The following is a 24,970-nucleotide window of genomic DNA, read 5'->3' as shown; positions in this document are numbered from 1 at the left end:
GCATGCGCTTGAGTTGGCAGTCAGGGGAAGGCACAGAGCGAACATCCAGGAGGAGGAGAAGCAGGAGAGAGAGTCGATCTTAGGGGGTCCTACACATCTGTCCCCGCCGCCTCCCTCTGTCACTGGGGAAAAGGTGTAAGAAGCTTATTTAGATCGACGATCCCAGGCTGAGGCAGATACAAGGCAGCCTTCGACCATGGGCAACCAAGGGATGGAGGATCTGATTCCTCTGGTCAACCGGCTCCAAGATGCCTTTGCATCCATCGGACAGAATTCCAATCTGGACCTGCCCCAGATCGCTGTGGTTGGGGGTCAGAGCGCAGGCAAGAGCTCAGTTCTGGAGAATTTCGTTGGCAGGTAAGTGAGGAAGATGATGGCTCACCTACCTGCATTGTAATAACCTCAGGAGAAGGAGGGGGTCCATGTTATATATTTATTAGCAGACATCTATCAGTGGCGCCTAGACTTTTATTTGGCATTTTATTATCGCGAATGAATGTTTTATCGCGATCCGGTGGAATCGAATAACGATGAATAATGTATATGTGTGCAACTGAGACCCAGGGCTAGGATTCACCTTGTGCTACAGACACAACACATACAGGGCTCATCAGATCTCTCCTTGTACACTAACAGGCATTGCATGGCATTCTCCTGCATGCTCTCGGCTCCGACCCCTGTCTTATTAGCGGGTACTGGATATAAACATGGGGAGAATGGAGAGGAAGGGAGGAATAAAGATGGGGGAGGTGGTTTAGAATACAGTATGTCTCTTCTGCAATGGAGGAAAGGGGAGGAGGGAGGAATTATATGGCCAATGTTGTCAGTCTGCTGCTTACACTAAAGGCTATATAGAAATAAAGGCTATTTACAGCCCTCTGCTATACAGGGCACATATAGGGAAATAGAAGGTACCCACAAAATGAAGCTGATTAGTCAGTTCATTGCATTCATGGTTCTGCTGCAGTATTATTTGTCACTGGCTGGAATATATGATTTGTGAGCTTGAATGCACCTTTCTTTTTAGTCCAGGCTGTTGCCCCCCCTCCTCTTTGAAATATAGACCAATATATCAGGGGAACTGTCTGTTATTCAGTGCCAAACCAGGACAGAACATATTCAAAATATCTCCTTAATTGGCCTTCGAGCTGAGATAGATAAATAGATTAGATAGATAGATAGATAGAGAGAGAGATAGAGAGACAGAGAGACAGATAGATAGATAGATAGATAGATAGATAGATAGATAGATAGATAGATAGATAGATAGACAGAGAGACAGATAGATAGATAGAGATTATAGAGAGAGATAAAGAGATAGATACAGTAGATAGATATAGAGATAGATACATACATAGAGAGAGAGAGAGATAAATGGATGGATAGGTAATAGATAGAGATAAAGAGATAGATAGATAGATAGATAGATAGATAGATAGATAGATAGATAGATAGATAGATAGATAGCTATAGAGAGGAGATAGATAGATAGATCGAGATGATTAATAGATAGATAGATATGGATGGATAGATGATAGAGAGAGATAGATAGCTATAGAGAGGAGATAAATAGATTGAGATGATAAATAGATAGATAGATAGTAGAGATATGTAGATGATAGATATAGATGGATAGATAAACACATGGTGTTCCAGTAGAGTATGTGTCTGTTGATGTGCCAGGCTGGCACTGCAGTCATTATGGGATATCCCTGGCTGGTGCATTAGGCAGTGATGTGCAGTTGGACTGGCTGGAACGGGATACAGGAAGCGCTTGGCTTCTCAAGGTGACACTGGGAATATTGGGCACCATTCCTACGTATATGGCTGAAGGGGTGAGACGGAATTGCATGCGGTGCCTAGTTACTGACATGGGAGAGAGGTGCAGGGATTCTGCACTGAATAAATATTTTGTCGCTGTTAAACAGGATGTGCCCCAGAGCCTTAACCTGAGCAGGAACCAGCCTATACTGTACAATTAATATGCAACACTTAGAGGGGAACTACAACAGTAAACTTGTTTTTTTTTTGTTGTTTAATGAATGAATGAATGAAAATACCATTCAAAGTAACTTTGTACTACATATTAATTACACATTACATTGGTTCAGGGGTTTCCAAGTTACTTTAGTACTTTATTTTCCAAGTAAATTTAGTTGCAGTTTTTTGTTGCCTGGATCACTTCCTAGTCTGTTAATGGAGGAGGAAAGGGTTCATAGCTAGGGGCATATCCCCCCCCTCCAAACCAGTGATTATAATCTCTAATCTCACACCAGTGCCCCTCTTTGCTGAAAAATGCCCTGGCCTGTGGTACAGGTATGAGACTTTTTATTCAGAATTCTCATGACCTGGGGTTTTCTGGATAACAGATCTTGGATCTTCATACCTGAAGTCTACTAGAAAATCATGTAAACATTAAATAACCCCAATAGGCTGGTTTTGCTTCCAATAAGGATTAATTATATCTTAGTTGGGATCAAGTACAAGCTACTGTTTTATTATTACAGAGAAAAAGGAAATCATTTATAAAAATTTGAATTATTTGATTGTAATCGAGTCGATGGGAGATGGCCTTGCTGTAATTCGGAGCTTTCTGTATAACAAGGTTTCCGGATAACGGATCCCATATCTGTACTACTGTATGGAGGGATACACTGCCCCTTCTGTCTTGTCCCAGGGGTGCCACTGGCTGTGTAAATACACAGTAGGGTAAAATCCAAAATTTATAGTGCCTGGGGCAGCTGTAAGGGATCTGTGGGACAGAGAAAAGATAATTGATGGCAGAATATTACCTCTGACCAGTGCATTTGTCAGCAAAGAGCAGCTGGGTCTGAGGTTAGCCATTACACTTACTGGGGGGGGGGGGTGCTTACCAAATTGCCAACCCAAGTAATAAACCTTCTCCTTGTTCTTTCAACAACAGGCTTCTGCTGTGTTGTTTTGGGAGTCAGAACCAGCAGTGCAGAAAATATAAAGAATCTAAAGAGCCAGACAGATGCTGCTTTCAATAGCAATTCCATTTACAAATAAAAAAAAACAACAACAAAAGGTTTTGGGGTGGAGATTCCCTGGCAAACCAGATGCAGGGTGACTGGCAAACAGCTACGTGTTGCCTTTAATTACCCTGCTACCTGCTTTGCACCAGCGGGGCCTCCAAATGAACTGCAGGGTTAAATGAGATTACAGGCTGTGAGTGCAGAGTCTCGGGAGAGCTGGGCGCAATAAGGGATACCAGATGCTCCTCTCACCAGCAGGAGATTTGTGCTTTAACCTGTCCCTGTAATCTGCATGTTCTAAGGAGGCAGGCTTTTATTTTTTGGTGTTGGTGGTGGGGGAAAATATAATCATATGAGTCCACTATTATTGACCCCAGGACGGCACTGCTTCATTACAGTTTTGGGATGAGGCTTACTTTTCGAACAATCATGGATGCAAGGGAATACATATATAATACACAAAAGCCATGAATATCTTGTAAATGATATCCTTATAAACAGTGACTAGTGATGTCATCAGTTATAAACGGTGAGTAGTGATGTCATTTTTGTCACATGACTCACTAAACCTTGGTGTAAAATATGAGGATATTAGAAATAACCTCGGAGTTCTATGACCTGTATAAAAGGTCATGGAACCCCTCAGTGACTTATAATATCCTTATATTTTACAATAGGGGGTACTTTATTCACTATATATTTTTTACAAATCTATACAGAGCTATATCTCTCAGGGGTCAATATAAGGGTCAAGAGTGTGGGATAGTAGGCAAAGAGGGGTAAGACGTAGGGATGCACCGAATCCAGGATTCGTTCTGGCATTCGGCCAGGATTCTGCTTTTCTCAGCAGGATTTGGATCGGCCGGATCCTCCTGCCCAGCCAAACCGAAACCTAATTTGCATACGCAAATTAGGGGCGGGGAGGGAAATTGCGTAACTTTTTGTCACAAAACAGGGAAGTAAATAAAGTTTTCCCCTTCCCATCCCTAATTTGCATATGCAAATCCAGTTTGGATTTCGGAGGTTCGGCCGAATCCAAAATAGTGGATTCTGTGCATCCCTAGTAAGAAGTGGTTCAACGTGGTTACCAGGAACCAGAACCTGCAGCTGCTGGGGGACCTAATGGGGACTGATATGCAATTAATATAGGTTTATGAGAAATGTCATACCCAAAGTCTATTGGGGGCCTAAAACAATTTTTATGGCAAAAAAACTATTAACCTATATCTCCTCAACTGTTGTGGATGTTACAGCTTTACATAGTTGGGGGGGCTGATATTTGCAGTTGGACGGCAGCTGAAGGCCTGTATGTTGGGACCTTGAATTCATATACATGGATGGATCCATGGACAATGCAAAGCACTGCTATTATAGTATGTACTGGTAGTGACTGTAAAGAACAAGGAAAGTGTTTTACTGGGGGTAATCAAAGATCCCAAGTGTCCTTGAAAAATGTATACTTTTCCTTGTCCAGGGTTATTTACATGCACACGGCTGTAATATCAGAAATGTTAATATTCTGCACATGTGAACGATCAGGGGCCCCAGCACTAAGAGCACAGTTGCATCCACTTTCTACCAAACCCCTCTAGATCATCCTTTGTGTTACTTTGCAGTCATCTGCTCATCTTCGTCAATAAACTAACCCGCATGTGTTATCCATTTAATTCTGTGTTTCACAGCAGCACTGACAGATTTGCCTTTGTGACCCTCATTTACTAACAAGAGTGCAATTTCAACAGCCCGTTCAATAAGCCATAGTAACCCATCAGCAATTAACTCGGATCTATATTGTGCCGTTTTATAGAGGATGGAAAGCAGATCGCTCATAGGTTGCAGCTGTGGAGCAAATTAACACCTTTTAAGTAAAAAATACAGTATATGATGCTGATATATATCAACAACATCCCAACAAAGACTCATTATTGGATGAGGAGGTGTCTTACTGCCTTCAGCAATGACTTCTATAGACAACTATGTCTGATATTGGTTCCCCCACAGATTTTGGATCTAATATTCTTCATTTTGTACCAATATTTGGTACAGTTTTCTTTAATGATACCGGTTTCTCCTCTGCTGGAAACAGAGAATTCTGGGTAGTTTGCATCTATTGCGACTACCTATGAATCATGTATTGGGACAGGCCGGGCACCTGACGTACAAGCAGTCATGCAAAGAGCCTTACTTCTTAAGCTTTCCATTTACACAAAAGGGAAAATGGGTTTCGACCTTATTTGCTTTAGATACTGGAAGCTTTGACACATTTCCTTAAATATACATTTTCCCGGATGTGACACCGTTTTTTCCTGGTCACTTGAAAATGGTGTAACTACAGTTCTTCTGTATGTATAGCGATTATTATTGTATTATTCCTTATTTATGTAGCGCTGACATTGCGCAGCAGTGGAGCTTACAATCTAAGGTCCCTATAACTGGGGCAATTTTATCAGGAGCCAATTAAGCTTTTGGGGCATGAGAGGAAACCCACATTGATATGGGGAGAACATACAAACCCCATGCAAATAGTGCCTACGATGTGTGTGCCCAATAGCCGTGGGTCGGGCAAGTTCGAGCCAACCTCACTGCTCCTCTTGCGGATCCTAAAGGTGGCCATAGACGTAGATATCCGCTTGTTTGGCGATGTTGCGAACGAGCGGATGTCTTCTCGATATGCCCAAATTGAGGTGGGCGATATCAGGCTGATGCCCAACAATCAGATCATAATGCATCCAATACAGGCTGTCGGATCGTAGGACTGCACAAACGCACAGATGCGGCCGCGATCTCGATCGGTGAAGCCCATCGTTGAGTTTTTCTCGACCCGCACATCACTACTGTGCACCGCTGTGATTTGGGTGCCGATGCGTTAGATCAGTTATCATTTCATCAAAAACACAAATACAATTTTGTAACATAAAACAATACACTGGCTGGCACAGATGGCTACATTGTTCCCAAGCAACAGACATAATGGCAAGGGATGAGATTTTGTGAAATGTATAATTATGAGGGAAATTATTCAGATCTGAGAGCTGCATAGTTATTGACGCTAACATATATATATATTTATCAGATAGGTTTGAATCTCTCATTGGCTCCATGTATAACTTCCTTACGTGATGAATCCCATAATATGATTCAATCATTGGTCCACAGGGCAACAGTCAGCCCAATTTGGCCAACTTAAAAGTGTTGTCCACCTTTAGGTTAACTTATAGTATAATGTGGAGAGTGATATTCTAAGACAATTAGCTGTTGGTTTTCATTTTTTATTATCTGTGGTTTTTTGGATATTAAGCTTTTTATTCAGCAGCTCTCCAGTTTGGAATTTTAGCCATCTGGTTGCTAGGGACCATAGCAACCATGCATTGATATGACTAAAAGACTGGAATATGAATAGGAGAGACTTGAATAGAAAGATGAGTAATAAAAAGTAGCAATGGCAATACATTTGTAGCCTTATAGAGTATTTGTTTTTTTAAGATGGGTCAGTGACCCCTATCTGAAAGCTGGAAAGAGTCAGGGTCATTTTTAAAAACTAGAATAAGCGTACAGTACAGTTGTAAAGTGTATTCCCATCTGAACAAAACTGAACCTTCTGATGTCTGTCTGGTTAATGTGGTCCCCTTTATGTTAATGGACTCCTTAGCTTGGCCTGTCCACTTTCAAGGGTAAAGAACAAATGTCTTTATGAAATTGTATTATTTGTCCATCCATATGGGTTGGGGCTTAGGGCCAAAGGAACAGCACAGGGCTGCTGTATGGCCGGCTATAGATTAATGTGCAAATGACAACACATGCATTCAGAGGAGGGTGAAGGACACCTCGGATGTACAGGGTGAATCATTCACCAGCACACAAGGTCCATAATGGATTGGCCTGTGATTTACATTAGGAAGCTGATATAGAGGAAACTCTGGGGACATGGCCTTTCAGTTGTTATCCCCTGTGTCAAGGAGGCAGAGGTCGTGGGTCAAGGCACAGATAGGGAAATATGGTTTCAAGGGGTTGGACTGGGTGGAGATTCAGGCACACAGACAATTGTTTGCTATCCTACTGGCTTACCCAACATCACTCAAATATCCATCTGGATAGATACGTGGATATGGATTATATACCATAGTTAGCGATCCATTTTATAATCTGAATATACCTTTTGTTTGCACTGCTGGTCATGACTACATGTATCATCAATTTTCTCTCCTCCAGCTGCCACCATGCCTTGCACATTCTGTAATGAACCGACCGGTATAGAAGGAGAATAACACAAATGTGCCTGCCATTGTTGGATGTGGAAAGCTGCTTTTTATTGTTGCCCTTTTTGGGTTTACTCCCCTTTGAAATATTTGTTAAACAAGCCTCCTGGCCTAGCATATTCTGTTTTATTTCTACTCCTAGCTGTGTTTATTATAGCCCTATTGTTTTTATTCCTCAGCTCCATTAAGCACCCCCCAGCTGACATGCAAGTCTGTGTCTGAAAGTCACACTTAGTCGTGCGTCACTGGCTCTGTTTGCAGCTACTTCGCACTGACTTGAGTGTTACACTCACCTGCCACTGCACTCAACCCCACTGACGGCCCTATTTTTCCTCCGTTTGTAACTGCTTGCCTTAGTCCGTGGCATTTATTTCTCTTTGCTTGGTGTCCCTATTGCATGATGGGAGCACATACCAAGTATATTTTGTACTTAGGTATGTTGTGCCTTTGCTGATTCATGATGTGACGGTGCCATTTGTTTCAGGGGTGCAAAGTGTAGCCCTTAGTGCTCATATAAAAGGCACTCGGGTCCAGAGCAAATTTTCAGCAAGCACAAAGCTGGCCCTGTCCTTTACTGGCTTCCATGGGGCTCCACTGCAGTCTGTACCCACTGGTGCTCCCTAACTGATGTATCTGAATAACATGCAAGTTAGGGGACAGTTGGAGGGCAGGGACACCTACATGCCACCCACTGCCTGCACCTTATGCCTGCCTAAATATTAAGAAGTGGCTTTTTACGGTATCAGTCGCACAGTCTGATACATTAGATAACTTTAAAGGAGAAGGATAGTCGTCTTGCACTTGGGGGTGCCAAATAATAGGCACCCCCAAGTGATTGTATTGACTTACCTGAAACCCCAAGCCGGTGCTCCTATCAGCAGAAAACTGCACCAGCTGGGGTTATTTCAGCGAGCACCATGGAGCGCTTCTCTTCTGGCTTCTAATTTCTTTAAATTTCCCGGGGCAGATGCATGGGCAGTAGAAGGAAATAACCAACTTTTTAGTAAAAGTTCGGCTTTTTGCTGTACTGCGCATGCTCAGCTGCACCAAAAAAGAAGAAGACGGGAGAGGATCGCTCAGTGGTGCTCACTGGAAGAACCCCGGGCCAGTGCAGTTTCTGCTGATAGGAGCACCGGCCCGGGGTTTTAGGGGAGGAAATACAGGATTATGGAAGATAACTCATAGTACATCCAGGGACTGGAAAATTGGAGAGGCTTCAAATGGGGTTTTTGCCTTCCTCTGGATCAACTGGCAGTTAGGCAGGTTAAAATTAAAAAGTTGAACTTGATGGACGTGTGTCTTTTTTTCAACCTAACTTACTATGTTACTATATTATTAACACAGTGCTGCTGAACATATAACCAACATGGATCTGCAGCAATTCTTCTATGCACAGATTGCTCCCATTTTTGCACCTATTGGCCCCTATTGTATCATCCATTCATCTATAATACCAAGAATATCTAGGACAGAATGAAAATGTCTGCTTCATATCCCCCTAGGGGGGCCAATCCTACCATTGAACCCCTAGTCCATGCTTACACCCTTCTTTTTTTTATCTTTTTCATTCTTTTATCTTTGTGTCCCTCTATTCCTCACGCTCCCTTCTTCATCCTTTCTTCCCCCGGCACCTCGCTGTGTTGCTGTGACAGTTATCTATAATGACAGTATCCCAGCGCTGGCTGCTTAGCTAGCTGGTTTCCATGGAAACTGGTGATTTTTCACTCCCCACCGCCCATCAGCTTCTGGGAAGGAAGGAGATAACAGCCCCCCACCCTGTGAATCAGCCGTGTGATTGGCCAAGACGCAGGATGCCATAATCATAGGATGTAAACACAAAATGCTGACAATAAAGGGATGTTGTCGGCATCCGAATAATAGAATAGGTGCTTGATAGACTTTTAGCATCCGCATCATTGTTCCGTTACTAGAACCTTGAACGAGTGTGATAAGATTGTTCCAGATGTATAATTACTCCCCTACAAAGAGATTTGCCTGATTCTAATTTGCATTTGCTAATAACATAGGCCTGGCAGAGTCTAATTGATAACAACGTCAAGTATCTGAGACCATCAATATTTCAGCTTCTGCATAAAGGGCGGCCGGCTCAATTGCGCTCGTGAGGGCTGCAGCTATTAGTATTTATTCATATAATGCTGAAATATTCTGCAGCGCTTTACAGAGATTATACATTATTCACATCTGCCACTGCCCCAGCAGAACTTACAATCTAAAGTCCCTACCACATTCACAGGAAATTGTTTTGCCCTTACAAACAGATAACATGGTTGTAACATTCAAATGTATAATAGTAGTATTGTGCTGGGACCTTCTTCACAGCCCTGACGCTATTATTAATCCATTTTATTATTCCACACTATGTTTGTATATCTAAGTAACTACAGTCTTAAGGTCTCCATAGACGCAAAGATTTCGCTTGCCGAACAACCGATTTTAGCGAAGTCCAACCAATCCTTCAAAATTATCGTGCGGTTAGTGGGATTCGAATGATTGGACATCTTACGATTTTTCGGCCGACAGGAAATTGATCGGCCAGGTTAAAAAATCTTTGTTGGCCCCAGTGCAATCTATCTATGTTTGCAGGGCCAAGCAGGCAGCTCCCCTTTGTTTTCCTGGCAAATTGGTCTTTTTAGTTGATGGACAATTCGTACGATCGTTCCGAGATAACCGTGGTCTCACGATGACGATCGGATCTTTTAAAAATCTCAACATCTATGGCCAGCTTTAATCTATATTAGGGATATTTTTGGTAATGACCTAAACAGCCTTAATCCTGTCTCTTTTTTTTTTGGGTAAGACCTGTTCCATTCTACCACTCTTCCACATGTTTGATTTGATGCATAGTGAGTAGTGATGTCATTTTTATCACACGACTCAATAAAACGTGTGTATTATAATAAATAAAGTGCCCCTTGTTGGAAAATATGAGGATATTAGAAGTAACCTCGGAGTTCCATGACCTGTATAAAAGCACTCGACCTTCGGTCTTGTGCTTTTATATGGTCATGGAACTCCGAGGTGTCTTACATAGTTAAATCGGGTTGAAACAAGACAAAGTCCATCAAGTTCAACCCCCCCAAATAAAAACCCAGCATCCATACACACACCCCTCCTAAATATTATAATATCCTTATATTTTACAATAGGGGGTACACTTTATTCACTATATCAGTCATAGTTACAAGAATATGCAGCAAATATATCCACCCCAAATCTCACTCGCTTTTGGGTGTATCTAGTAGAGAAAATGGCCATTTTTCTCAATTCTCATCCTAACTGGTCTTCTAGCTGGGCTTTTCGGTATATCTAGGAGCAGTTGCGAATTCAGGTCCTGTAGTCCTAGGCGTGAAGTGCGACATCATGGCGATTCAGGTATGCGTGTGATGTCACTTCTGCTGGGTGCTGATTGAACTACTTGAACTGGGGGGGTGTTGGGCCCACCGGGGCTGCTACATCAGGCCCCCCGCCACCCACCGTTTTGATGATAGTCATGTTAAAAACAGTTTTTATGATGAGATAGCTTATGACTGAGAAAGGTGCAACATCTACTCTGCCTGGGAAAGCACTGCCAGTGTATGTGGATCAGTAAGCCTGGATATATATTGATTGATTGTTGACTTATTGGCTAACTTATACCTGCTTAGTTGTTGGGTTTGGACAACCAAATTTTCCAATAATTAAGGCAGCCACCACCATGGTGCAACTGTACTTCCAAAGGGGCCAAAAACCACAAATGAATATATTTAGTTCATCACAAGAAGCCCACATATCTGACCTATACAAGGGCATGTTGCTTGCTGTTGGTAGGGATGCTGTGCAAGACCATCTTGAAGCAGAGCAAGATACTATTTGTTCTTCAAGGACACAAGAAGGACACACAAGAGCTGAACTGCTGCTGCTTTGAATTCTGCCAGTCAATTCCCTGTACTGATATCACTTTCATAGAAATATAAACACTGCAGTGCCCGACGGGGTGCTGGGCTTTCCTCTGTATAGCAGTTATATAAGAAAGAAGACTTAGCGCCCAGAGCATTGCATTCAGATGCAGTAATGGCACCTGCACTAATGTTATTCTGCAGAGCATTTATTCATTCTAGCTATGCACTCACTTGTTTCTCACATCAGCAGAACGTAGGAATGGATATTTCCATTTCTGACAGAAGCCGCAAATCTGTGTATTATTATTATTACTATAATCAGCCGACACTGCTGCTAAACCATACGATTAAAACCATACAAACCATGTACAAGCATTTGCATTCTCTACACTAGTGATGCCTGCCCTGGGAGTGTGTGTATGGGGGGTGCAGCAGGCCAAGTAGTGACCCCGTGAGGAGGCAGAATACAATCCTCCTTGAATGTGGATACATATATGAATAGGTCATTCTCTATTTATATTCCTTTCTCTCTTTCAAACCATTGCCTGGTTGCTAGGGTAAATTGGACCCTAGCAACAGTTGCTGAAATTACAAAATGGAGAGCAGTGGCGTAATGAGTGCTTGCTGGGCCCCCCCAGCCGAAAATCTTTGAAGGGGCCCGGCACGCATTGTAACAGTCCCTCTCTCCTCCTCCCTCTGTCACTTGAGCTTGCACACCTGCGACGTGCACGCAAAATTTTCTTTCAGATAGCACCGGAGGGAGGTTTTTAGCACTACAGAACCCGCAGACCAGGCCCCCCTGTTCCCCGGGCCCTCTGCTTCCTCTATAGTTACGCTCCTGCTGGAAAGCTGCTGAACAAAAAGATAAGGGTCGGACTGGGCCGGCAGGACCCCGGGAAAAAACCCGGTGGGCCCTGGCAACCCAGACCTGAACCTAGGTAGGGCAGGTTGGCGCGGTTCCTGTAGGGGAGTTGGGGGGAATGGTGAGGGCGCCTTGGGGGTGCGAGGGCCCCTGGTCCATCAGACGAAGTTCTGCTACTGTTACTGCGCAAAGCGAAGTTGTGCTAGCGTTGCATCATTTGCATAGTGAATTTGTGAAGTAACGCTCTTTCGCCAGAGCGAAACTTCACCTGGCGTAAGAGTGCGAAGTAGCGATAGAGTCTATCTCCTTCGCTATCGAAGTTACGCCAGCGCCCACTAGTAAATCTGCGAAGTACCGAAATGACATCACGCTGGCAAATTTTTGCTAACGTTAGTCACTTCGCCCTTTGGTAAATTTGCCCCTAAAAGCGAATTTAAAGGTGAACAACCACTTTAACACCTTGAAATTTCTCTATGGGGCCTATAGCTATTAGGCCTTTATAGGAGCTTGCACTGTAAAGTGTCAGGCAGCCTTTATATTGTTTGTGATGCATTCAATTACTGTACCTTGAGAAAGGCTGGGCACCCAGGAGAAAACTGGTTTCTTCCCCCTGTGTTGTATATACTTATATATGTGTGTATAATGTGCAAAAAATATATGTATTTAAAGATATGCTTGGTGGCTGCTTTACTGATTAAGAAATGTGTTTCTATAACAAGGTTGGTACTACATCGATCAGTTTAGTGGTATATTGTTAATATTCTATAGGTTGGAGATTCTAACCAGGATCTTCTACTTTTTGTATTTGTAGACTGACAGCTTCAAAGGCGCATTACCTTTGAACAAGGTGTTTTCAAAAGGTTATTTATCTATGCTTGAGCCTATGACCCAGCTCATACATCATCACTTCACATACAGACTGGAAAATGTATTGATGAAAGGAGCAGGTTAGCATGGAAAAAAATACACACACATACAGGAAAGGCACTTGGCCGGTGTGTAAATAACAAGCCACAATTGCCCTTGCTGTATATAGTACATTTCAGGGAAAGCCCGACCCTATTTTTTTTCTGGCTTTTTACTTCATAAATAAGGTCCAATTGGGAATTCGGAGTTGGATATTAGAAATACTGAGATACATTCAGACCTTGATAAATAACCCCCTCAATATACATATCCGAATAGAACATACACTCTTTGTCATATTACTTTGTAACAGAGGGAGAGCTGATTATTGTTTTGCTTATTAAATCGAAAATGAATCTTATTTAAGGGTAGGACTCCACTAACTATTTTGTCATGATCCGACGCACTGCGACCAAACACATTCGACTTGTCGCATGCAACAAAAATAAGGTAAGAGATAGAATTGTCGCAGCGTTGATCCGATGCAACGCGACTGTCGGATGCAGTTGCAGCGTCTGCATTCGACAGTCGTGTCGCGTCGGATCAACTCTGTGACACCATGTGACAATTCTATCTCTTACTTTATTTAAGTTGTATGTGTTTTGTCGCAGCGCGTCGGATCGCAACAAACTCGTTCATGGAGTCCTACCCTAACTGCCTATTTGTGTCCATTCTTTTATCTGACATACTGTTAGTTACCAGCCCAATCAGCATGGGGGGTAAATACAGAGAAAGCAGACCTTGCAGTTGCAGTGGCCCAGGAGGGTCGAGGTCCTAATTAATGAGCAATTTATATATATTTGGTAGAAAGGGTCAATGAACCAATATTTTGGGGCCCTAAATTTGCTATAACATCTAGTTACGCCTCTGATAACCAGTTATATCTCAGCCATAGACGCTCGGATCAGAAATTGCCTAACTCACATCCTAAACACCCCATCTGAACCTACAACATCTGATGAGTAGCCGCACTCCAAGGCTAAATATCCTTTTATGTAGATAATTGGGGTGCATGGTTATAGCTTGTACATACTGTACATGAATCTTTGTTCAGGCACACCCGTGTAAAATTCTTGTCTCTTTATTTATAATACATTGTAAAAGAGTCCAATGTTTCGGTCCTCATTAGGACCTTTCTCAAGGATAATGATCCTTTATCCTCGAGAAAGGTCCTAATGAGGACAGAAACGTTAGATTCTTATACAGGTATAGGATCCCTTATCCGGCAACCCGATATCCAGAAAGCTCAGAATTAAGGAAGTCTCCCATAGACTCCATTTTATCCAAATAATCCAAATTTTTAAGAATGATTTCCTTTTTCTCTGTAATAATTAAACAGTAGCTTGTACTTGATCCGAACTAAGATATAATTAATCCTTATTGGAAGCAAAACCAGCCTATTGGGTTTATTTCATGTTTAAATGAATTTCTAGTAGACTTAAGGCATGAAGACCCAAATTACGGAAAGATCCCCTTGCCCGCCTACTGTGACGTGCCGAGTGTGCGCACATAAAGCCGCCGCTCGGCGCACCTGCGTGAAGGCGCCGCTCCTGGGTGTTTGGTGCCAATCGCATGCGCAGATGGCGCTGCGCGGCACCTATAAGAGAGATCTGGAGAGGGGTCTGGCCCGGTGGGAGCCCATCAAGGGTCGGGACCCATCGGGTATTTTCCCGGTGTCCCACCGGGCCAGTCCTACACTGCTTTAGGGTATATTTATCAAAGAGTGAAGTTAGAGATCACCACAGTCCGCTAGAGTGAAATAACACCTCTCTCCAGTTCGAAGATTCGTGTGTGTGTGTATATATATTAAATATATATATTTAATATTAAATAATGCTCCAGTCTCCCCTTCCCCCTACACTGCTGTGACAGTCACGCAACTGTCACATGGAGTTTTCAAGGAGACTGACTTCCTTGACGGCTCCCGGTAATCTACAATATCCTTTTACATGTCAAAAAATGAATATGTCTTTGTTTGCAGGTGATGTGTCCTCATGTACTCGTAAAACATTAAAAATTTGTCAATATGAGCTGGCAGGCATGAAATAAAGGAAATGATTCAATATACCAACAGATTTTGCATGCACAAAGGGAATACACAAAAATACCGATATATTACATTATTTATGAAAAAAAGAAATCAAGAAAAGCTTACGGCACAATACTTTATCCTGGTATCAATGGTTTGCATTACCCATTGCGGGGAAACCACACATTTGATCTTCTTGGTATATTTGATATGGAACAGTAAAATGGCTCACAGGCAGAAACAGACACCGCCAGTTCTGCAGTGTCACATGGTAGCGCCACCTTATGAAAATGATCACATGACAATGAAAAATGACTTTGGATAGGATTCTCTAACTTTATCTTGCTTATCAGTCCCTTACCTATTTATATTCCTCTCTCTCATTCAAACCACTGCCTGGCAGCTGCTAAAATAACAAAGTGAGGGGCTTCCGAATGGAAAGCAATTAACTAAAAAAATTAAATTAAAATAACAAATGAAGACCAACTACAAAATGTTGCAGAAGTGAACTGCCCCTTTAAACACACATCTGCAGGAAAGGAACACCCCCCTAAGTGTGGCCCTAGTGGGCTTCACTGCTCCAGGTTTATGCGTAGCAGGAGGGTGCATTGGCGGTGGTAGCAGAGCAAGAGGTGCGCAGCAGAAAGGAGAGGTGGTCACTGGAGGTCAGGTCCTGTGGTGGATCTAGTCCAACACTTAAAGTCCTTAAGTCTGCTCATACAGTGGGATCCCAAAAAACTATGGCAGCATAGGTATTCCCTGTACTAAGCACAATTCAGCAGGAACAGTCCCCTAAGTTTTCTCATAGTCTGTACAGAGAGATCCCATAAAACTATGGCAGCATAGGTATTCCTCTGTACTAAGCACAATTCAGCAGGAACAGTCCCTAAATTTGCTCATAATCTGTACAGAGAGATCCCATAAATTTATGGCAGCATAGGTATTCCCTTGTACTAAGTAAATTTTGCATAGTTGACTGGCTGTTATCTTTAAAGGATAAATAGCAAAATGTAAAGGGCAAATAACCCCTGTAGTGAATAGTTTTATGGCACAGGGCTCCTTTGCTGCTCCGTCAATTGAGCCAGTGTCTGTGCAATGACTGTTTCCCCTAACTCCCCCAGACCAAGTCACTTTTTTTTTCTTCCCTGGAGATGGGTGCAGTGGGAATCATTTTGCCATGTCCAGGTCAAGTTGTTTGACAATGAATTACCTAGACATCAGGTTGTTGACAGGCAGAGAAACTACACACTGTTCTGCCCCCTTCACATGCAAACACGTGGGCAGGACTGAAAGTGTGACTGTCATGCTAACTGCATGACTTGCAACCGGAGTGACTTATCTTCCCAGTTCCTTCCTCCGTCTCCTGGTCTGTCATTTAACATGTGCACTTAATGCTTCAATGCACAGGGTATTGACCTACATGGGTCATATTGCTTGGAACTGCACCCTAATATCCACCCACTGCATGCCATATAATCAGAAAGGATGTGATCCTGAGGTCACCTAGGAAGACAGGAAAGGAATGTCTACTGATCTCAGCTGCACCCCTAGTTGTTGCAGCACCCACATCCTGAACAATATCTGAATTAATTGCAGGTACCAGACCGACCGCATTGCAGGGTTTATTTGGGCACAATCATTTGTATTGTGCGTTCAGCTATGAATTAGTAAAACAGGAATTGAGGGGTAGCATGTGGTTGCACTACAGGTCGGGACCTGTTATCCAGAATGCTCGGGAACTGGGTTTTCTGGATAAGAGGTTCAGGTCTGGACTGAGAATTAAAATAGGCCCTGGCATTTCAGGTACACAGAGGCCCGATCAGCCCACACAGAGGCCCAAACAGCACCCACCAGCCCACTAAATAGTGACTTTCTATGGCACCTTATAGCAGCCCCTCTGGCATTTGCCAGAACACACAGATTGCCAGTCCGGGCCTGAAGAGGTTTCTGTAATTTAGATCTCCATACCTTGAGTCTACTAAAAAATTATTTAAACATTATAAACCCAATAGGATCCAATAAGGATCTGTTTTATGGCATAACTACAGAGGAAGCAGACCCTGTAGCTGCAGGGTGGCCCAGGAAGTATAGGGGCCCCATGAGGCCCTAAACCGTATACAATTTCAAGAAATATTGGTAAAACAGGTCAACCTCTAGACCAGTGGTCCCCAAATTTTTTTTAATCGTGAGCCACATTCAAATGTAAAAAACGTTGGGGAGCAACAGAAGCATGAAAAAGCCCCTGAGGGAGCCAAAAAAGGGCTGTGATTGGCTATTTGGTAGCCCCTATATGAACTAGCAGCCTACAGACGGCTCTACTTGGCAGTATACTTTTTTATTATGCAATTAAAACTTGCTTCCCAGCTAGGGTTGCCACCTGGCCGGTATTTAAAAAATGTTATTAATAGGGAAAAAAGATAAATATATAGGAAGGACGGTATTTTTTTCCAGAAAAGGTGACAACTGGAATTAAAAAATAAGCACCTGCTTTGAAGCCACTGAGAGCAACATCTAAGGGGTTGGTGAGCAACATGTTGCTAACAAACCACTGGTTGGGAATCACTGCTCTAGATGTTTGGGGGCCTGAAAAGTAATTTGCTGTGGGGCTCAGTAATATTTAGTTATGCCACTAGATTCGTTATATACATAGCAAGGATCAAGTATAAGGCACAGTTTTATTTTTACAGAGAAAAAGGAAATCATTTCAAACATTTGAATTATTTGATGAGTCTATGGGAGATGGCTTTCCCAAAATGCGAAGTTTTCAGAATAACAGATCTTATACATCTACAACTCACTGCACCCTATCGAGGTATATTTATCAAAGGGGGATTTTCACAGCATTCTATTCACTATTTTGGCATTTTTTTAGGGGAGTAAGATCTAGATGTCACCTTTGGATAAATATGTGCCATAGAGTACAGCCTTGTTGTGTATTTTGTTTTGCCTCTTGCATTTGTTCCCATGACTTGTGCTTTCCCCCTCCATCCTCTGCTGTCTAATCCGGCTTTATCATAAAGGCACAGGCCTGCACTAAGTCGCTCATTCAGCAGGGATCCTGACTCATTGCCAGAAGCGTGCGGGTTAAACACTTAATGCAGCAGAAAATACAGAGCATCAGTACAATTATATTTCCCGGGGATCAGCGGGATTGAATCCATAATGCCAAACAGTTCATGTTTAAATTACTCGATGTCTGAAGGCGTTTGTATTTACATTGCTATTTCATTTTGAATGCAGATGCTCCCAGTTTTGCCTTGGGTGTCTTAAATGTTTGTTCTAAGAAATGTCCTTGTTTTATTTTCTCTTTCTCAAAGATGACCAACTGCATTGAAGTTTTGTAACTGTTCTAAAACGTCCATTATCTGATCCCACTCTGCATCAATAATCATGTCACATATTGAATTATATTCTAGTTACAACTGTGTGACTGTCACACTGGAAAAGGACACCCAACAGCTCCCACCGCACACAGGCGCACATGTTGGCCTTCTACCAAGGCCAGGATCTACCATGGGGCTCATATCTCACTTCCTCTTCCTGTTTTTATTAAAGGTCACATCCTTCCCACAAAGCCTCTCACTAGCTACATTCTTTGGTCACTTGTGGTCTTCTCCGTGCACAACAGGCACACTGATTTATTTTTAGACTACAGTAGTAATTATTATTATCTTACTATAGTCTATACCTACTTTTCAGCCAATTTCAGATTGGCCTACTGGAGTTCTGCCAAAAATACCAGTTGGCCTGGTCCTCATGGGCTTCATTGTTCCAAAATCCCAATAAATTTGGGATTCAAATCTCTTCTACCCACACACATAGGTATTTATACCCCAGTTATATTACCCCCGGAATATAGAGTATAGCTTGATGTGTGACCATGTAGTATAACTAAGGCCCTTCCATACACAAGATAGTCCTGCGTGGTTGGAAATGATCAGCCAGTCAAGCAAATACCCTAACCTTAACCACTGAAAAAGATGGAAGTAAAGAAAAACAAATAATTTAAGGCTGTTAGGACAATAGGAATGCCAAGAATTTGCTCAATGCTGCTATTTTAGTTAATGATGTATATGTATATACCTATATTCTGTATTTGTTTAATATCAGTTTAAAGGCATAGATAACTGAAGGGTACAGGGGCTTCTCATATTCCTATTATTCTAAAGTGATATCACAGTCTGGCTTCACAGCATATTCAGCTATTTACTCTGGTGACAAGTATCCTTTTGGTTTTTATCTTCAAAAGGGAGAAGACCATAAGTAGCTGTTGCAGAAATGGTCAAAACCAGGGGCATAAATATAGAGGTAGCGGACCCTGTGACGGCTTGGGGGCCCAGTGGAGCAGGGCCACCATCAGTAATGATAGCCTCATACTGCTGAGCAGGATCCTCCACCCATGGGTCTACAATTATTAACCCACTGGTCATCTCAGCCCCTTGGGTAGTGGGGCCTGCCAACAAGTAAAATTGGGCCTAAATGAAGTCTCTTGCATGTACAGCCACACCTCTGATCTGCCCACAATCCACCCAAACCCAACTGGCATTGCAACAAGCAAGCTTCTTTGGTGGCCTGTGAAATCTCACTTTTTCATCTTTTAGTCCCTCTCTGGCCTGGGGACAGTTGGAGAAGGCTTGAAGACCATTTTGGTGCTATATAAAAGCAGAACGTTCTCAGTATCTAACAGCCTAATTTTTTCTGTTTATAGAGATTTTCTTCCCCGTGGGTCTGGCATCGTGACCCGAAGACCTCTTGTCTTGCAGCTGGTAACCAGCTTAACAGGTGAGATAATCTCATTGCCATGTAGCATTGCTTAATGTAATATGACTGTCTGCAAAAATCACATGATCAAAAACATCATCACATCACACAAGGAAATATTTTTTATCGGATAAACTCCAGGGCACTGGCATTACCCGCTGCGCAGTTTCCTTTTACATCTCTGAAAGTAAAAGTGGCCATATATGCCTGGCCCATGGAACAAATGAACAGATACAGAGATGTGGCTCCTCCACCTCCTTTCCCTTGACAGACAGAGATTTTCCTTCGGGCCCGATAATCCTCAATCCACCAGGATTACAGGAATATCAGTTTGATGCGCCCTACAACTGGCCATATATACCCAGATACTAAAGCAGTATGGCCTAAATCATCCAAAGTACCAGTTATATCTAAGTATGTATGGCCAACTTTACTATCTTGCACATTCTGTAACATTGCAGTTGAACATCTGGGTCCCTTTTTTTATAGAATATGGCGAGTTCCTACACTGTAAGGGGAAGAAATTCACAGATTTTGAAGAGATACGCCTGGAGATTGAGGCTGAAACTGATCGAATCACTGGAACAAACAAGGGTATCTCCCCCGTGCCAATTAACCTGCGGGTCTATTCACCTAACGGTAAGATATCTTGGCCGGCTCTTTATATCTCCTTTTCATTCCATTCCCTTTCTCCCAGTAACATGTTCTGTTTGCTCAGTTTCAACCACTTCACCTTCCTTTGGCCTCCAGACCTAACAACTTAGCTTTTTCTCCTCAGTGCTTAACCTGACTTTGGTAGACCTCCCAGGAATGACAAAGGTCCCAGTGGGTGACCAGCCAGCAGACATCGAATTTCAGATCCGCGAAATGCTCATGCAGTTTGTCACTAAAGAAAACTGTCTTGTTCTGGCTGTATCGCCAGCAAATTCTGACTTGGCAAACTCGGATGCCTTGAAAATAGCCAAAGAAGTGGATCCCAAGGGTATGTTCAATCATCTCTTCTTGTGTTCTGTATGAGTGGTACCATTTTTAGTCCTATAGTTGTTCACAGTTTATTGCATTACTCTTTCAGGTCTACGCACAATTGGTGTCATCACCAAACTGGACTTAATGGATGAAGGAACTGATGCAAGAGATATTCTTGAGAACAAGCTGCTGCCTCTTCGAAGAGGTGAGGAACATGTCATGTCCTGTGATCCTTTGTAAACCAGTGGTTCATCCACTCTTATGGCGCTACATAAGGAATTGGGATACTTAAGTACCTATGATAATATATAAACTTCTTTCCTTTATCTAGTTATACATTCATATACTAGTGTTTTGTACTAGCCAGGAATACAGTCACATCTATATTCTCCTGCTCTACTGTATAGAGAATAATTCCATATTTAAATGAGCATTATGTGGTGCTATTTTGCTCTAGCACATGCATTGTGGTCATTCTAAATTACCTCTGTCATCTTGGTGTATTGGACAGGGCATCAATGGTGTCCTGGCATACAGAGAATTTAAACATACCACATGGAAAGTCATACCTAAATAGCTTGTGATATATTATATATTTTATTAAGATTATTAAAAAGTTACATAGTTACATAGTTAAATTGGGTTGAAAAAAGACAAAGTCCATCAAGTTCAACCCCTCCAAATGAAAACCCAGCATCCATACACACACCCCTCCCTACTTTTAATTAAATTCTATATACCCATACTTATACTAACTATAGAGCTTAGTATCACAATAGCCTTTGATATTATGTCTGTCCAAAAAATCATCCAAGCCATTCTTAAAGGCATTAACTGAATTACAACATCACCCAGCAGTGCATTCCACAACCTCACTGTCCTGACTGTGAAGAACCCCCTACGTTGCTTCAAATGAAAGTTCTTTTCTTCTAGTCTAAAGGGGTGGCCTCTGGTACAGTGATCCACTTTATGGGTAAAAAGGTCCCCTGCTATTTGTCTATAATGTCCTCTAATGTACTTGTAAAGTATAATCATGTCCCCTCGCAAGTGCCTTCTTTCCAGAGAAAACAACCCCAACCTTGACAGTCTACCCTCATAATTTAAGTCTTTCATCCCTCTAACCAATTTAGTTGCACGTCTCTGCTGAGAGAATCAATACAGGCTGTAACAGAGAAAGAGTTTTGGCAGTAAAAGGGACCATTAAATTGCTGGCAGAGCTCCATTTCACTCTGCTCACTTGCCCACCATTCCAAAAGAAAGCCAGTGTTTCCCAAGCAGATGTGGATGGTCTACAACTTCCAGTGTGTTTACATCTGCAATAATCTTTATATAATTTACAAAAGGCAACATTATCATTTCTAGAACCACAATTTACTTTCTGTAAAACTAGAAATCTAGAGTATTTTATCAGTAAGATCCCTAAGATCTCAGTGGGGGCCCCATAGGCACAAAGGGACTTTATCTACCACCTAAAATTAGTGCTCAGCACATAGTACTACCAATCAATGTAAGGACTAATCAAATATCCACCACCATAGGCTTCTAATCACCAAGTTAGATGAAGGTGTCCTCTAAGATTTGTGCATTTAGCTAACAGCCATATTAGTGAATATTCATAATGAATTGTCTTTTAAAGGCTATGTTGGGGTAGTGAACCGAAGCCAAAAGGACATCGATGGAAGGAAAGATATTAAAGCTGCCCTGGCAGCCGAGAGAAAGTTCTTCTTGTCTCACCCCTCCTACAGACAATTTGCTGAACGTATGGGAACACCCTATCTCCAAAAAGTTCTTAATCAGGTAACTGTAGAGAAATACAGAGCTTTCAGTGATTTACAAAAGTGATAAATAATGAAGCCCAGTACTTCCAACATTTCCAATGTAGAAGAATGATTATCTACTAAAGGGGGTGGGAAATTAGGACATACATAGATGTAAATTGAGTCCTTGAGCAGCTTCCAACTATGTATGGGCATCTTTTTATCAAAAGAATGGTTATAAATGAAATTTGTGTTCATAATTCATCACCAGCAGTAAATGTGAAATCTAGGTTAGGAATTTATCCCAGACTATTCAATCCAGAACTGTAGCAAACGTACAAAGCCAAAGCCTACTTTGAGCCAACCTTGGAACCAATTAGGAATACCCCCAGCCTAAAGCAATCCATGCTCAAGCCAACATTCAAGATATTGGGCCAGATTCAATTCAGTGAGAAATAGTTACTTCATGCTTTATCATGTGAAAACTCATGAAATAGATTCAATTCGAGGAGAACATTTTTTTTCTCTTAACCCCAATTTTTTTCCTATAGATTTCAAGAGTTTTCACGTAATAAACTGTGAGATACGTTTTTCTGAATTGAATTGTATCTCAAATTGAATCTGATTCATGAGTTTTCACATGATAAACCATTTTATCACTGAATTTAATCTGGCCCAATGTATGATATCTCTACTCACGGATAGGTAGCTTTCACTTATACGGGCAACCAGATGACATGACATGAAAACATAGAGTAGACCCATCTGGTGTTGGCAATTTGACGAATCCTCAGTCAACAAAGTTTTTGGTTTTGCCTATTTAATTGAAAACTCTTGTTTGCAAGACCCATGTTGACCAGAAACTACTTAATCATAGGCTGTGATAAATATTATGTGTAGCTGTATTTATTGTTTTCTTGCTCTTTGTTTTACCTACAGCAATTGACCAATCATATTCGGGACACTCTCCCTGGCCTGCGCAACAAGCTGCAGAGCCAGCTGCTGTCCATAGAGAAGGAAGTAGATGAGTACAAAAATTTCCGTCCTGATGACCCATCCCGTAAAACCAAGGCACTGCTACTGTAAGTGATCACATTTAGCTTTCAGAAACCTTGTTTGCTTGCTCTGGGGTTGGCAAATTATTATTGTCAAAGGAAATGTCCTTTAGTCTTATTGCTCCAGCTTCTCTTCTTCTTTCTAGAATGGTGCAGCAGTTTGCTGTTGACTTTGAGAAAAGAATTGAGGGTTCAGGTGATCAGATAGACACATATGAGCTGTCTGGAGGAGCCCGCATCAACCGGATTTTCCATGAGCGCTTCCCGTTTGAACTGGTTAAGGTAAAGGCCAATACAGTTTCATACTGATAATGATATCTGCATACCCCCCCCCCCCCCCCGTTGGATATGAGTTGAATAAAGAGGTCCAACAACTCATCAGCTGGTCACTGAGCTGGGAAAATTTTGCAGTTTTATATAAAGAAACCACTTTACTTTTCAGTGTTCCTGCAATCAATCCATATATTACGGACTCATAATTTTATTTCTTTTTTTTCTGATGTAGATGGAGTTTGACGAGAAGGAACTTAGAAGAGAAATCAGCTATGCAATCAAGAACATCCATGGCATCAGGCATGTATAGGATGCGATGGCTTTGCTGTTACTCTAGTTAGTGCTTGACCCTAGAACCCTATTAAGACTCACAATTCCATTTCACTAACCCTCACTGGGCCTTTTAAAAGAAGTCAGTGCAAGAAAGGATAACTTCATTGTATTCAGTGCAAAATGTCTACTTTGTCATTTTAACTAATTGTCCTTAATATATATTTTTATTCCAGAGTATAAAAAAATAGACCAGTGCAGTGTGTACATTGCGTGTACATAGCTTCCCTTCGTTAATTGTATGTATTTCTACATATGGGTGGGTGCTGATTAATTTTCTGCCTCTGCATTCCCAAAGAACATGGCGGTTTCCACGCATACATGCAAATCCCAAAGGTGGAAATTTCTGTAGTAGTAGTAAGCTGTACCCACTTTGCTACTCTATGTATTATTTTTGAAGAAAAAGAACACATAAAAGAGTTCTTCCTATAAAATTATATATTTTCCATTAAATAAAGCAGTGTTACACTATTTTGCATTTAATAAAAGAGAGTTATCCTTTAGCACTACTTCTGTTAACATTGTTGGAATTTCTGATTATGGCCGCTCCCCACCTCCCCTCTCTCTAGATCTATAGGTTCAGCCACTGGGAGAATAAGGCAGATGCTTGTCATTAAGCTACCCACCCAAACTAAGCCCCCAGTTAAATCACAGCACTAGTCATCTAAGGGTTTCCCAGCAGGCAGCCTGATGTTGGTATTTATAGCAGTAGTACAATCTGCTTAGTGCATGCAGGAGGAGTAATAACCACACACAGTAAATGACTCCTTCAGAAGAGATCGGTGATATAGCTCCCTGCAAGGCAAAAGGCCAGTCAGGTTTGCTGGCAGTTGCAGTACAACAACGTGAGTTTGACACTTGGACATATGATTTACTATTT

The 24,970-nt window shown here is 41.9% G+C and overlaps 1 protein-coding gene across 21 annotated transcripts in view; it reads left to right on the top strand.

Moving 5' to 3' along the window:
- Positions 1-24,970, top strand: part of LOC108704479 (dynamin-1) — a 52,838-nt gene continuing 27,868 nt past the window's right edge. For 14 of the 21 annotated variants that reach the window (XM_041573198.1, XM_041573205.1, XM_041573200.1 and 11 more), the window contains exons 1-9: positions 1-357; positions 19,657-19,730; positions 20,199-20,348; positions 20,488-20,691; positions 20,782-20,880; positions 22,312-22,472; positions 23,372-23,514; positions 23,634-23,769; positions 23,993-24,060. In XM_041573198.1, coding sequence (XP_041429132.1) covers positions 197-357; positions 19,657-19,730; positions 20,199-20,348; positions 20,488-20,691; positions 20,782-20,880; positions 22,312-22,472; positions 23,372-23,514; positions 23,634-23,769; positions 23,993-24,060 — 1,196 coding nt within the window. In that variant the 5' untranslated portion in view covers positions 1-196. The remainder of the gene's footprint in view (positions 358-19,656; positions 19,731-20,198; positions 20,349-20,487; positions 20,692-20,781; positions 20,881-22,311; positions 22,473-23,371; positions 23,515-23,633; positions 23,770-23,992; positions 24,061-24,970) is intronic. The other 7 variants (XM_018241050.2, XM_041573202.1, XM_018241049.2 and 4 more) reach the window with 1 other exon arrangement.

Source organism: Xenopus laevis, chromosome 8L, assembly GCF_017654675.1.
Source record: "Xenopus laevis strain J_2021 chromosome 8L, Xenopus_laevis_v10.1, whole genome shotgun sequence".
Taxonomy (NCBI): Eukaryota; Metazoa; Chordata; class Amphibia; order Anura; family Pipidae; genus Xenopus; species Xenopus laevis.
Note: the sequence above shows the minus strand (reverse complement) of the source record. Positions and strands in the feature narration are given on the sequence as shown.